The sequence below is a fragment of the Ambystoma mexicanum genome, chromosome 1q (assembly GCF_040938575.1).
Source record: "Ambystoma mexicanum isolate Mex_15411 chromosome 1q, UKY_AmexF1_1, whole genome shotgun sequence".
In the NCBI taxonomy this organism is placed as follows: Eukaryota; Metazoa; Chordata; class Amphibia; order Caudata; family Ambystomatidae; genus Ambystoma; species Ambystoma mexicanum.
The window spans coordinates 834,349,241-834,362,456 of record NC_090922.1 but is presented as its reverse complement, the minus strand read 5'-3'; the positions used below and the strand labels follow the sequence as shown (position 1 = coordinate 834,362,456).

The window sequence follows — 13,216 nt, the reverse complement described above, 5'->3', positions numbered from 1 at the left end:
TGTCGGGCTTTAGATACAGACCTCAATTGCAGGGGAGCCAAGAGGCAATGCAGGATTGCAGCTGGCCAGGAAGGGACCTGGCCCCCAATTCAGAGGGTGACCAGTGCATTGAGGTGATCAGGAAGAGAGAGGAAGATAGAAGGCAGAAGCAAAGAGAAAGGTCTTGAGTTGTTTCCGTAACTGCAAATGGTTCTGCTCAAGTTTCAGAGAGGCAGGGAGGCTGTTCCAGAGGGAGGCCCCAGCTGAAGAAAGAGATCCGCCGCCAGCGCTTTGCCTGGAAAAGCGACTGACCCTCAGAGTTGGAGGTGGAGGAGCGAAGAGCTTGAGAAGGAAGATAGTTAGGAAGAGAGAGTTTGAGGTAGTGTGGTCCCAGGCCCCAGAAAGCCCTGTGGACAATGCAAAGTTTCTTGAACTTGATCCTTGCTGCCACTAGGAGCTAAGAAGGTGTTTTGGAAGTGAGTTGGATGTAGTGTGGGCCCTGGCCCCAGAAAGGCTTGTGGACGATTCAGGGGGTCTTGAACTTGATTCTTGCAGCCACTGGGAGTCAATAAAGAGATTTCAGGGCTGGAGAGATACGGACCCTGGGCTTGAGGCCAAGGATAAGACTTGCAGTCCTGTTCTGGATTAGTTGTAGAGGGTCAGAGAGTTGAGGAAGGCAAATTAAGAAAGAGGCTGTTGCAGTAATCCAACCTGCAGAGGCTGAAGATGGCTGGAGATGGTGCCCAACAAGGCAGAAACGCAGGTTGTGGTGTTGCTGTTCAGAGGAGACTTACCTACCATTGTGCTTTGGACTCCTTGTGAGGGTGACTGGACTAATATTCAAATGGGTACTTATCCTCTGGAATGACGTGATTTAAGTCCTTCTGGAATGAGCAACACCAGTGATCTAAGTGTAAGAAAAAATCTATGTTCCTCACCGGCTCCACCCACCCCCACTCCCTACTGGCCTATCCACACCCAAATACAAACCCCATACCAGGGCCTTGCCTTTTCTCCTCTCAATCCCCCAACAGTGTGTTTTACAACTGTACGATCAACACTGAAGGAACATGAACACGATTCCTTTGTCATTGACCCCCACAGCATGCCCCCTCCAATCACCCACCATTCACACCTCTTCAGGGACATGCCCACGACTGTAGCCACGCCACTCATTACCTGAGAACACAGCTTTCCCTGTGTCACTGCACTCACCGCAGTAATCAGCCTGTGTTTTCTGTAATTAAACAGGGCTATGGCGCAGCGTGGAACAGCTGAGCAATATGTGGTATTCAGTGTTATGAGCAGGGCTCAGCTTAGGATCCCAAATAGGGATGAAGCAAAAAACATAGATTCCCTTGCCTGCCGTCCAAGAACCCTGTACCAGAGAGGATTCCGTCAAAGACAGAAACCGAGAGGTACATAGTGGCATGCAATCACCACCACTGATGTGTGGCGCTCACAGTGACGTGAGCAGGCACACACAGATATGCACACTCTCACAAAAGTGGCAGGCACACTGCAAGAGGCATGCACAAGCTCACTGGCATTAATAGGGGCGCTCGTTGATGCGTATTAGCACTTATCAAGATACACAAGTAGCATAACACAGCAGCACAATTACACAGATACATGCAGTGACAGACGCACACAGTTACCAATCCTACCCAGTGCACGTTTCTTCACGATGCGCATACAATTGTACTTACCCCATTTTATAAAGGACTTCACGGTGTGTTCCACCCACTTCTAAACACTGCACTAACAGGCATTCTTACTATCCGGTTTAATGGTACTTATGTTCTCAACCATGAAAGGATGAAAAAGCAGAGTTGGCTCTGCCATTATTTGAAGTTGTGACTGAGTATTGGTTGCTCCAAGTGTAACCATGATTTTCTTTTACATTTTAGGCGGTAAATCCACATTTGCCCTTTACAGATAACACTTGGAAAGCCCCCATTACTGTTGATCTATGCAAGAAACATAGCGTATAAAAGGGCTAGTTTTAACTGTCTCAGCAAAATGCTGTTTTGTTTTAAAAATAATTTCGCTTACACCACAACTAACTTTAATTCCGATTTGTTCTGGCTCAGTTGAGCAGATCGTTCACCGTCTGAAATTAAATGTTTGTATGTATGGTGACCTCCTTTCCCTACAATCACCTTTGGAAATGACACTATGCATGTTCGAAGCAGGAATTCCTTCCTCCAACAATCGAGTTCTCACTTTTTATGTTCTGTTACTCAGTGGTGGAAATGGAAACAATGTAAAGGGGGGATCCCAGAGGGGCCAGGCTAGGGGCAGAGTTTGCAGGAGGGGGCGGAGTTCCGAGTGGCCGGGGGTTGGCATTTGAAATCAGCTAAAAGGAAATGTTCAAAATAATAGTTTAAAAATTGTGCAATTTCTTTCATTCGACTTCTTTCAAAACTCCACACTGTAAATAAGTTCCACTTGAAATCGCGTCCATGGCAGCGGTGCACCCAAAATAATGTTGGTAATGCAGTGATTTTTAGTACATTAAGGGATCCATAGGCTTGCTCTACAGATGAAGGCTACCAGGGTAGCTCAGCAGGTTGAGGGACCGTTGCTGAGATGTTATTTATTCAAAACGGGTTGTTAATCGTATGACTTTTTGCAATTCCTTATTTAAAAAAACAAGTGCTATAAAATGTGTGTGGCCAGAGCATGGGTTGGGCTGATTGGTTGGTTATATTCAGGGCGCAAGTGGATGTATTGCTGCCGCTGTAGTGGAAATTCAAAAGTTGCCACCCATGAACCCACAGTTTTCTATCCTAATAACTGCTGTCAGTACAATAGAAGCATTTTTTGTCGTTAATTAGTTTGACAAGCATATAACATCGTTATAAATATAAGGTAACACACTTGTACCCTGTTCGACTGCGCTTGTTCTGTTATAATCACTTCAGAGTTATGGTATAGACTACATAGATTCATTTTGTGTTTAATAGTCACAAAACTGTTTATACAATGGGTTCTTGAGTGTTAAAGTCCTCAAAAGTTGATCAATGTGCACACAATTTCACAGCCAACACGTGTTTCGACCAATGGTCCTGTCAAGGCTAACAAATGGCATGAATTGCGATGTCCCCTGAGGAGTGAAGTGTCTCCTATTCTTATAGTTTATTTAGGTTTCATAATTCAATGGTGAACATATCGTCTCTTATATATAAAGGATGGTTCAGTGCTTAATTTGTGAAAAAATAAGTGCTTGGGCTCATATATTTTGTTACACGCCCATGACACTTCGGGATGAGCAGCTCGCCGTCCAATGTTGCCACTGCTGCTCCCAATTCTGTCAACATGTATGGGGTTAACACTGCAACTCCCAACGGCTTAGTGTGGTTCATGGATGTACTCACTATGGCAGACGTGTAATTTACAAATACCAATCAACATACACATAAAATAACATACTCCTTGTGTCTTGACATGAGACAAATGTTTAAGTGCGTCTTTAAACACAACCATAATTTACATTTTGCTCTGAGTCTATAGGTGTTTATTATGTGACTTGCAGTTAAAATAATGTAGTTACCAAAACACCACATCCTAATAAAACTGAGTATGAGACGATGAAGTGCTGCTGGTCAGAAATAACACCCCCACAAATTAAGCACTAATTATCGGAAAAGAGTGACTAATTTGTGGGGAGCTCAGCCCCCGCACTAATCTTTGAGCCCTGGCACTTATTGTCTCAAACTCAGTTTGATTTTGATGTGGTGTTTTGGCAACTTTATTGTTTCAACTGTCAGTCTTCATAGACAAACATCAATCAACTACAGTGCGCAATGGCTAGGGTCTCTGCATTCGGGCCAGCTCATTGTTATTAATGAAACTGATGATTCAGGTGGGGAGGGCAATGCACGTTTTCAGTTTCCAGGGAGAACAATTAGTTGGAAGGTGGCAACAAATCCCTGTGCTTGTGGACAGGACAGTGACCATGCCTGCAGCACCAATACAGGGAAAAGGTCAGGGAATAGGTCAATGCCCAAGAGCAGTGGCTGTTATTAGTACCAACCTATACAGAAGGATATTGCTGCAGGGAAGTTCATTAGTTCAGTTTTGGTTTTTCCTGAATTTGCTCATCAATTTTCTATAGGTGGAAAGCACATTTCCTCTTTTTCTGTGTATAGATGGGTCGACATGTTCCACCTATAGAATGAGAGCCACGTGTGTAAAACAATGATGTGTTTTAAAAAGCACTTAAATATTTCCTGTACTTAAAGATACAACAAGCATTTTGAGTTAGGTTGATTGATATCTGTAAAATGCACATATACCTTGAGTAGTGTATCCATCAACCCTGATGAGCCAGTCAGAGTTACAGCTTTAACTCCAAATAACCTGACATTGTGGGGAGCAGCCCATTGGTGGTGGCAACAGTGGACTGGGAGCTGCGTGCCCCGTTGTGCCACAGGCATGGTTGAAAATATTTGTGCCCTGGCACTTATTTGTTTGCAAATTAAGCACTGCTCTCCCCTCTCTCTATCTGGTCCAATGCATGTCTTGCTTCAATGTCACCATTCAACCAAGGCTTGTATCATGAGTCTAGGGTAGAGACGGTAAAGCAGTAAACGTTGAAATTTTTCACTTGGAGCTGTTAGTACTGCAGTTAAAGGATGAACAGCGTCTGTGGGGTTTAGCCGGGTAACCTGCTCAAGGGCCGCAATACTTCAGGAGTTAAGTTGAAATGGTGTGCGGTCATTGATACTGCTTTATCTTTCAGACCCAGGCAAACAAATGCTCCGATACGTAGGCGTGATCCTGCCGAAGGCAGTGTGGGTTCAGGCAATCCAGGGACGTTAGAAAGTTGAAAGGGGAATAGTCACTGGTTAAACTATTAACCTATGCAATTTAGAAAGTTTAAACAAACTTTATTTAAATGTAACGTCTAGTCTGGGTTGGCATGGAATGCTCCCGCCACGGTCCTGTAATGTAGCTGGTGTCTTCCATATACCTAGGTTTCAGCTGGGGTAGGGTGGTGGAGTCGTCACTTAATTGATTAGGAGTCTATGGCAGCAGATGTAGCGCTTACTTGTTTGACTGTGGGATCTCGCTTATCTTGCTTTTTACTTGTGCTGAGGTGTCTTGATTGTTTCCTGGATGTGGGACAGGGATTGGTGAGACTGAGGGAGTTGCAGACATTGCTTCATTGCTAGTTTTAGTGAAGGGCCCTCTTTGGGTCTGTGAAGATCTCTCACTTCACTTCTATTTGGCTAACATGTCCCTTCTGTTTGTTCACAGGTCCAGGAGTTGCATGAAGAAGAGGCCCAGTGGGTGAATTATGATGAGGATGAACTTTGTGTAAAGATGCAGCTAGCAGATGGCATCTTCGAGGCCTTACTCCGGGATACTGTCAGAGTCCTGCACGAGATTCAGGAGAAGCAGATCAAATCGCTTCTGGTGTGACTTCTGTCTGTTTTCACGTCACTCTGATCACTCTGCAATTATGGTACTCATGCACACTCTCCTCTGTAAGCCTTAGCTCATCTGTGCTGGCTACAGGTTGCAGCACAGCAGGCAGAGTGCTTCTTGGTAGTTTCAGCAGCCTCAGTGGGTGTCCCAGTGGGAGAAAGCGCAGTGTGTACACCTAATGGCCACAGTGCTATGCACACGTTCTGTATCTGGCCACGGCTGACTGATGTAAGCAACATATTGGTTAAACACATTTGCTTGTAATAAACAGCTCTCCAGATTTTGCCCTGGCTTTCATCGGTGAGCCTAAAACATGTAGAAGAAATGTGTATTCAAAGATTAATCACAGAGCCATAGATGACTATCATGCAAGAGAGGTCCACCAACAGTCCCAGGGTTTACAATATCTGCTTATTGCAGATGAAGTAGTGACTGAGTGTGTACTGGGGTTGTGTGGCATTGTTGATTGCTGTGGGTATTGACTATAGTGTGTTCTTTTTACATTTGCTAATATTATAATTATTTATTAACGTTAAAGCCATTATCAGGAAAGGGTGTAATCCGCAGAGTCATTCTAAATGGCAGGGGAGAAGACTTTGAGGGGCTGGGCAGAGAGTCCAGAAAGATCACAAAGTTACCTTTTGGGTGGAAGTGTTTTCTGGAGCCATTGTGAGGGGTGTCTGAGGAAACTCCAGGCTAACTAGGGAAACTGAACTTCTGGCGCGCCCTGAATGAAGATTGTAGAGTAACTGGGGAAAGTATGGGCCACCCTCAAAATGGCTGCTATGGGCCCAGCACTTGGCGTGAGAAATAGTTTGCCCTGCCACCGGGTGTAGGAAGGTGGTTGGGGGAGTGCAACCTTGTGAAAGAGGAAGCGAGAATGGCTGCTTTTGTGACAAATGGGGAAATGAAATTTCCTGCGCAGAGGGCAGGAGGTGAGATGGCATGTTAGACCTCAAGGGTAGCGAGAAGATAAATCACCCAGCTATTTATATCCAGGTATAGATACTGCACTTCAAAGGGGAGGCCCCAAAGTGACTCTTGAGTGTAGCAGAGAAAGCGCATGCCATCTCTGAGTTATGCAGGAGATGGCAGGGTCACCATGGTTAGCATGGAAGGGTCGGGGAGAGTTATAAAGTTACCCTTGAGGTCGAGAGATCTAAACAGAAGGTCTTTGTGAGTAGGCTGCAGCACAATAGTTCATATTTGGGAATGGGGGTGGGGGAGAGGGAGATTACAAAGTCTCCCTTGAAAAGGTGCAACTTCTGCTTGCAGTAGCCAGCCTAGGATGAGTAAGGTAAATGTTACACAGTTATCTTTTGGCTGTAGTAATGTTGAGGAAGCGAGATCACAGAGCAACCAATGGTTTGAGTTGCAATATTACTGGACATGCTGAGGGCAAGAGGGAATATTGTGGGATCATCCTGAGGTTACCAGTACAGATTTCCTGATCAACCTGGAAATCGGGGGCAAGGGCAATTGAGCCATTGTGAGTGTCTCCACAAGATTCATGTGGCCATCATATGGCCGTCATGGGGTTATTCAGAAATACTGTACAGTCCTCCTGGCAATTACAATGATAGATTTCATTTTTACTGTATGCGCCATAAGGTATGATCACAATATTACATTATGGGTCAGAAGAAATTGTAGAGCTACTCGGAGGGTGGGGTGCAGAAAAGAGTGCATGGTCCTAGTGACTTTCAATTGATAGATTGTACAATCATTCTGAGTTTAGGGAGAAGAAACCCAAGAGTCACCCTGGGATTGGAGTGATTACCTGATTGGTGGGATGAGTTCCCAGTGGCAGAGTCAGATGAAGGAAAAGGAGGCGCTCACAGTCTCCTTCATTGGTGTGTGGTAGGATCACATGACTTTACTCTGGCAGAGAGATGTTATGGCCATTTCCGAAGGGATGGGGAAGAAGAGAAGATGGTAAGAGAATCCCTGCAAGCCCAAGGAGAGATGGTGTTTTCAATACAGGGTCAATATGGGGAAGAGGGGAATGCCAGGTTTCTCTGGGACAGGTTGAATGTGTGACTGGTACCCATGGGGGAGGGGGGACCATAGTGACCGATTTGAAGGGCAACCTTGGTATGTTGCAACTGAGATCTCAGGCAATCCTTGTGTGTGGCAAGGACATAGGACTGTTCTACTCTTAAGTGTAGGAAGAAGATTGCAGTGCCACAGTGCAGGGTTGTAGGAGAGATGTTAGCAATACCTTGCACATGGAGGGACTTGCAGGCCAATATCTAATTGTCAAAGAATATTTGAATTTAATGTCTGTTTTGTAAAAATAAGTGTCCTTAGCTTTCTGAAATACTTGAATAGCATGTCTTCCACCCAAGTCTTCAGAGTTTCGCAGTATCCAAGAACATATGTGAGAGACATTTCTGGTTTTGCTGTTGCAGCACGCACAGATTGACGTGGAATCTGAGGTTTTTCAATGAGGGGTGCACCGATCTGTACGGTCAAGTGCCACAGTTAACATTTCAGAGAAGGACACTCCTGTGTGGGGTGATGGATCTCGGAGTCTCACAGTAGCTGAAGCCTTCCATGGAAACTCCTTTCCTTTGTCTGTTGCTTTGTTTCACAGCATTTGGACTGTACAGTAAAAGCTGCTTCCAGTTGGTTATTCCCTTCATTGGAAGGGGTTCCATTATCAAGAACTTGTAGCAAGTAGTGGTTCTAGTCTGGGAATCACTGTTTACAAAGCTAGAGTGCTTCTGAGATGGTACAGGGGATGCAATCCTTGCTGTGAACGGCCCCATCTCTGGGGGGCCACAGCATCAGAGATATTTTAACATCTCACAGAGGGTATTGCACATTTCTGTCACCTTGGAGTTAGAATTGTTTTTATTCCTGGAAAATGTTCCCCCTCATACAGGGTGGCCCAATATATGAGATCTTCCATCCAGGGAGAGCTGCTACTTACAATGTATGTTGTCAGCCTGTGTAATGTTCGTGTGAGTCCTCGTAGAGACTGCAACCGCACCGGAGTGCAACCAGTAAGAGACTTCTCAACCATGTTAAAATTTGCCTTCTAGAGAGTCTCACCGCCTTGTGAGTCTTTACAGGGACAGCATTGCAGTTGCCTTTCATATTGATGTCTAGGTATCAAACACCTTCCAGCAGGAGGACTCTAGACTGTTGAGAAAGTTGCCTCACACTGAGAATGCAAATCTATTTATACATGTAAATCATAAATGTCAAAAACCAATGTGCCCTCACAAAATCTTTTATAAATGAGTTTGATGAGGTGAAGGGATTCCAAGGTTGGGTAATGCACAGCCCATTCATGGAACCTTTTACTGCGAGGTTCAATCTGCAGTCCCTGCACAACCGGTCTTGCAGATACCTTTGTAATTATGAGATGTTAAAGTGACTCATTTATTTCTCTGCTTTCCCTGTAAATATTGCATATTTTACTGTAAGATAACAGAGCTGTAAATAAATATTGATTTATAAATTTCATCTGCCATCTGTGTCATGCTTTTTGGTTTTACAGAGTTGGGCGGGTGGGTGAATGAGATGTTTCATTACAAGCTTATAATTCTGTGTATATTTCAACCCATCTCATTTCCTAGATATTCCTGGGACTAGAGCCTCTTGCAGAGTAGTTAACCGCCAAATTTTAAATGTAGGTGCAGATTTAGTTCATGCCCGCTGTTGTGACCTTGACGCATGCTGGCTCCACCTTCCAGCAATGGCTGCCAGTCCGTTTTTCTGCGCCAACAGATCAGACGCCTGCACAGGAGCTGTAAATAATTTTCTTTGCTCGTCCTTTTTGTAATTCTTTATTATCTTTTCGTCAGGCAGGCTGGCCTCTGGCTCTTCCTCTGCAGTTTTTGTGGGCAAAGTATCTTCTCCCGTTGCAGAAGATACTTTGCCCACAAAACTAGCACTTGCAGGTCGTGTAGTTCTCTACACATGATCCCCATTCACTCTGCTTTGGAGTGCTTAGGATCTGATCACCTCTGGGCCCTTGAATGGCCTGAACTCCCATTCATATCAGGCCCTCAAGAAGCAACTCCAGAGCTGAGAAGAGATTTTGACTGCACCACCACCGATCACTTGCGGCGGTTAGCCATATGATAAAGGGAAGCAGCCCTATTTTCTTTATATCTTTTTTTCCCCTCATATGGGGACTCCGTTCTGAGTGAACCCGCGTCCAGGGGGGTATCCTAGCAGCACTCTCCTGTATACCCAACTCGATGGTGATTGGTGGAACATTATCTTCACATTCAGCTAGAACGCTGGTTGTTCTTTGGCGTGAGGGACAAGGGCCTTTCAACATGCATGTGGCGTGATTAATTTCCGTTTTATTTCCGGAAAGGCCCGTGTTTGGTTTTGCTCTTTATCTCCATGTTGAACAAATCCATGCTGCTCTCTTTGTTACGAGAGTAAAGCCCAAAGTGGTTGTTGGACTTGCCCTGCCCCATACATTGACTGTGAGGCGGCAACCTGACAACTCATGGCAAGTTGGGATCGCAACATACAACCTATTTGGGAAAGTAATGTGTCTTATTATTACGTAGTCACACTTAGGAAACACACAGTTTCTTTGTTAAAAAAGATGATTCGAGTGAGCACGTCTCTCTAGCGTGGCTTTCAAGCATATGTGAGTGCACTGTGTCATGCTAAAAAACACATGTTGGGCCATGTGTCTGCTGCTTTCTAGATGAAAAGAACTGGAATCTTTAATGGGTTTTCTCTGTCAGGCAGGTGCAGAAGTGTTAAAAAAAGAAGAACAAAGGATATTCTTCAGTGAATCTTTCTCTCTCGATTCTTTCGTAAAGGTGGGACCCTCGGGGTTAGTTGGTTTGGGGGTCCATAGTCCAAATGCACTGACTCTGGGTGATCTTATTATCCTCTAGGTCAGGTCATTTCATAGCCGACCGGTTTCTGTGTTAAGGGGTAGTTAGACAACATTCATCAGGGCTTGAATTGTGGACATGTAGGTGAGTGCCCTCTTCGTTACTATTGCAGCGTTGTCTGCATTAATACGAGTCCTCTCCCCTATCCATGTAGACAGTAGTTTTTGCACGGAGGGGTGCGGCGGCCTGTGACCTGCTGCTCGTGTCTGGTGGGTCTGGCGACCCGTGCAAAAACTACTGTCTACACACTGTGTAGACTAACTACTGTGGAGTACACACAGCCGAGACATGGTATTCCCCCCTTTTCCTCTTGAGGACCATCCTAACCCTCCCCAGACATTTATGGGTAACTATAAAGCTGTTTCCCTCATTACCCCAAAGATGACACTTGACAGTTCTGGGACGGCGGAGTGGCGACTAGGAGTAGTGAACACTACACCATTTCACCACTCTAGTTCGTATGAGGGAGATGCTTGTAAAGTGCTGTGAGGGTCAGGCATGTCCTTTTAATTATGGTCAGGCATGTCTCATTAGACATCCACACCTGCAGTCTGGTAAGGGGTTACAGGTGTAAAAATAAGAGACAGAACACCAAAGGGAGCAACACGGCGGCCCGTGGGGGAGAGACCAGCAGGGGACCCTTGTTAAGAGGAGGCAGCCACGGTGGGACCGGAAAAGGAGCCAGGACACCAGCATATATCCCAGAGGACTTGCGGGACCCAGAGCAAGTAGGATGTGTAATTGCCACAGGTCTGGGAGCCTCTGTGACAGAGAGCAGGCAGCAGGAGCTGCGAGAAAGCCAGAAGAAGAGGACACCGCCTGCATCCAGGCAGAGGCATTCAAGGTGACGGCGTGCAGAGAGAAACACACAGCAAGCAAGCGGGACTCATGAAAGTGGATTTCCTGGCTTCAGAAGTGGAGAGGAAGCAGCGGGAGCCGCCGAGAGGAGCCACATGAAGCCATTGTGTGTCGAGGAGGGTGCTCGAACACTGGGGCACTCCTATCGGACCGAGATTAAGAAACGGTCCTTGAATTTAAGTAAAACAATTATTGAATACCGGCCTCAATGGAAATTTCAAATTAAGTAAAACAAATGCATATTGAATACAAACTTCAAATTAAGCAAAATAAATGCATATTGGATACTGAACATATTGATTGCAACATATTAAATCTTTATTTTTTTATTTTTATCTCTTTATTTAGATTTTCAAAAAACAATAAGCAATACATAAGTAACATATTCCGCATAGTAATATAAAAACCATCATTGGAAACAATCAGCAATCAGATCAAACAAAACAAACAAATCATCTAAATAATTTAATAACTAATCAATGATAAAATAGTAAGCAATCTAATAAACTAGTAAAAACACAAAACATAAGAAAAGACAAAACATAAAACCCAAACACCCACCCCTTCAAATAATAACAAATAATGTAACACACACTCTGTCCAATCATTAATCATAAAATTCATTAACCAGTCCCCACTGTTCCTTATAAGCATCCTCCCTATGTTGTTTGTCTAATTTTATCTTCTCAAAACTTGAGAGGATATGTACATATTAAATCTTGAATGGAATAAAACCTTATGGGCAAAGCAAATAACAAAGAACCGCTCAAGTGCCCATGTGAAAGTGAATTACAGAAAGGGGCACAAGTGTGACAGAGCACCATAAAAGGCACGGGCATGACCAACTCCTGTTATCCCCCCGCCAACCCCCCAAAAGTGAACTTTTATGAGTGAATGCAGTGCGGCTACGCCAAAGCCACAAGGTTGACAAAGAGAAGCCAGGAGTGTAAATCAACACATAAAGCCAAGAGGCTGATAAAGAGGAATTAAGTGACAGTGATCTGGTGCACAGGAGACAGTGCCAAAGAACCTGTGGGGCTGAAGAGCCCAGAGATCTCCTGGTTGCGTGACCTGTGACAGGAGGACTGTGTGGTCTGGCAACCGCGCTTAGACCAGTGAGCCTTGAATGCTGAAAAACAAGGACATTATGGTGCTGAAGTTAGTCTTGGGGAACCAAACCCTTAGACTTGAGGAACTACACGTGTGGTCTTGAGAACTGAGTCTCAAGACCTTTTGTTTTGTAACTGTGTTGCTTGGAACTTGGGGAAGGGAACCCCCGACAATTGTTGGGATTGTATTTCCTTGAACTTGAGAGAGGTAAACTTGAGACATTTTGTGGAACCTCCTTACACTTGAGGAAGGGGAGCTGAAGGAGAGCAGGGAGCAAGAAGAAGCTCAGAACTTCGAGTTAGACACTATTTCTTTTATTACTGACATGCCTACCAACTGTCTTGCTTTAGTTGTCAGCGCAGGTATAGGTTTTGGACACAGACAGACTTTTAAGTTGAACTCTTTGACTCAGACTTTCCGAAGTTTAATTCAAGTTGGGAAATTACACTTTAGCACAAGGCAAGTTAGGCCTTCTACCATTCTGCCGTTTGATTTAATAAAGTATTTTATTTTGAACTTAAGTCTGTTGTCTGCGTCTTGCTTCACGACGACTTCACACCTCCCGTTGTATCAAGTTGCTATTTGTATGTAATTCATGGATCTGCCCATCGTGCGCTGCCCGCCCAGCCCCATTCTGATCTGCATTTTTATTTTCATTGTGGTACGCTGCCATCCACTGTACCAAGCTGCTACTGGTGTGTAATATATGGATCGCCCCATTCTGCACTGCCGGCCCAGCCCGTCAGATTGACTTTTTCAGCATTCTCAGCCCTGCGGAGCCACGACCCATACAATGTCACATACAGAAACATGCACTTGTCTTTTTGCAATTAATGTAAAGAACTGCAGAACTGTTAAAAATAATCATGCCAACTTGCACACCACCCGCCCATCTCCAGCCTTGTGTGTCACTACTTAGCGCCTTGACCTTTGGAACTATATCCCACGTGCTGCCA

General features: G+C 44.8%; 1 protein-coding gene across 3 annotated transcripts in view; it reads left to right on the top strand.

Annotated features, from left to right (window-relative positions):
• CEP350 (centrosomal protein 350) overlaps nt 1-8,887 on the top strand; it is a 2,433,119-nt gene extending 2,424,232 nt beyond the window's left edge. For all 3 annotated transcript variants that reach the window (XM_069641456.1, XM_069641455.1, XM_069641457.1), the window contains one exon: nt 5,245-8,887. In XM_069641456.1, the coding sequence (XP_069497557.1) occupies nt 5,245-5,409 (165 nt within the window). In that variant the 3' untranslated portion in view covers nt 5,410-8,887. The remainder of the gene's footprint in view (nt 1-5,244) is intronic.
• Nucleotides 8,888-13,216: the final 4,329 nt, after the last annotated feature.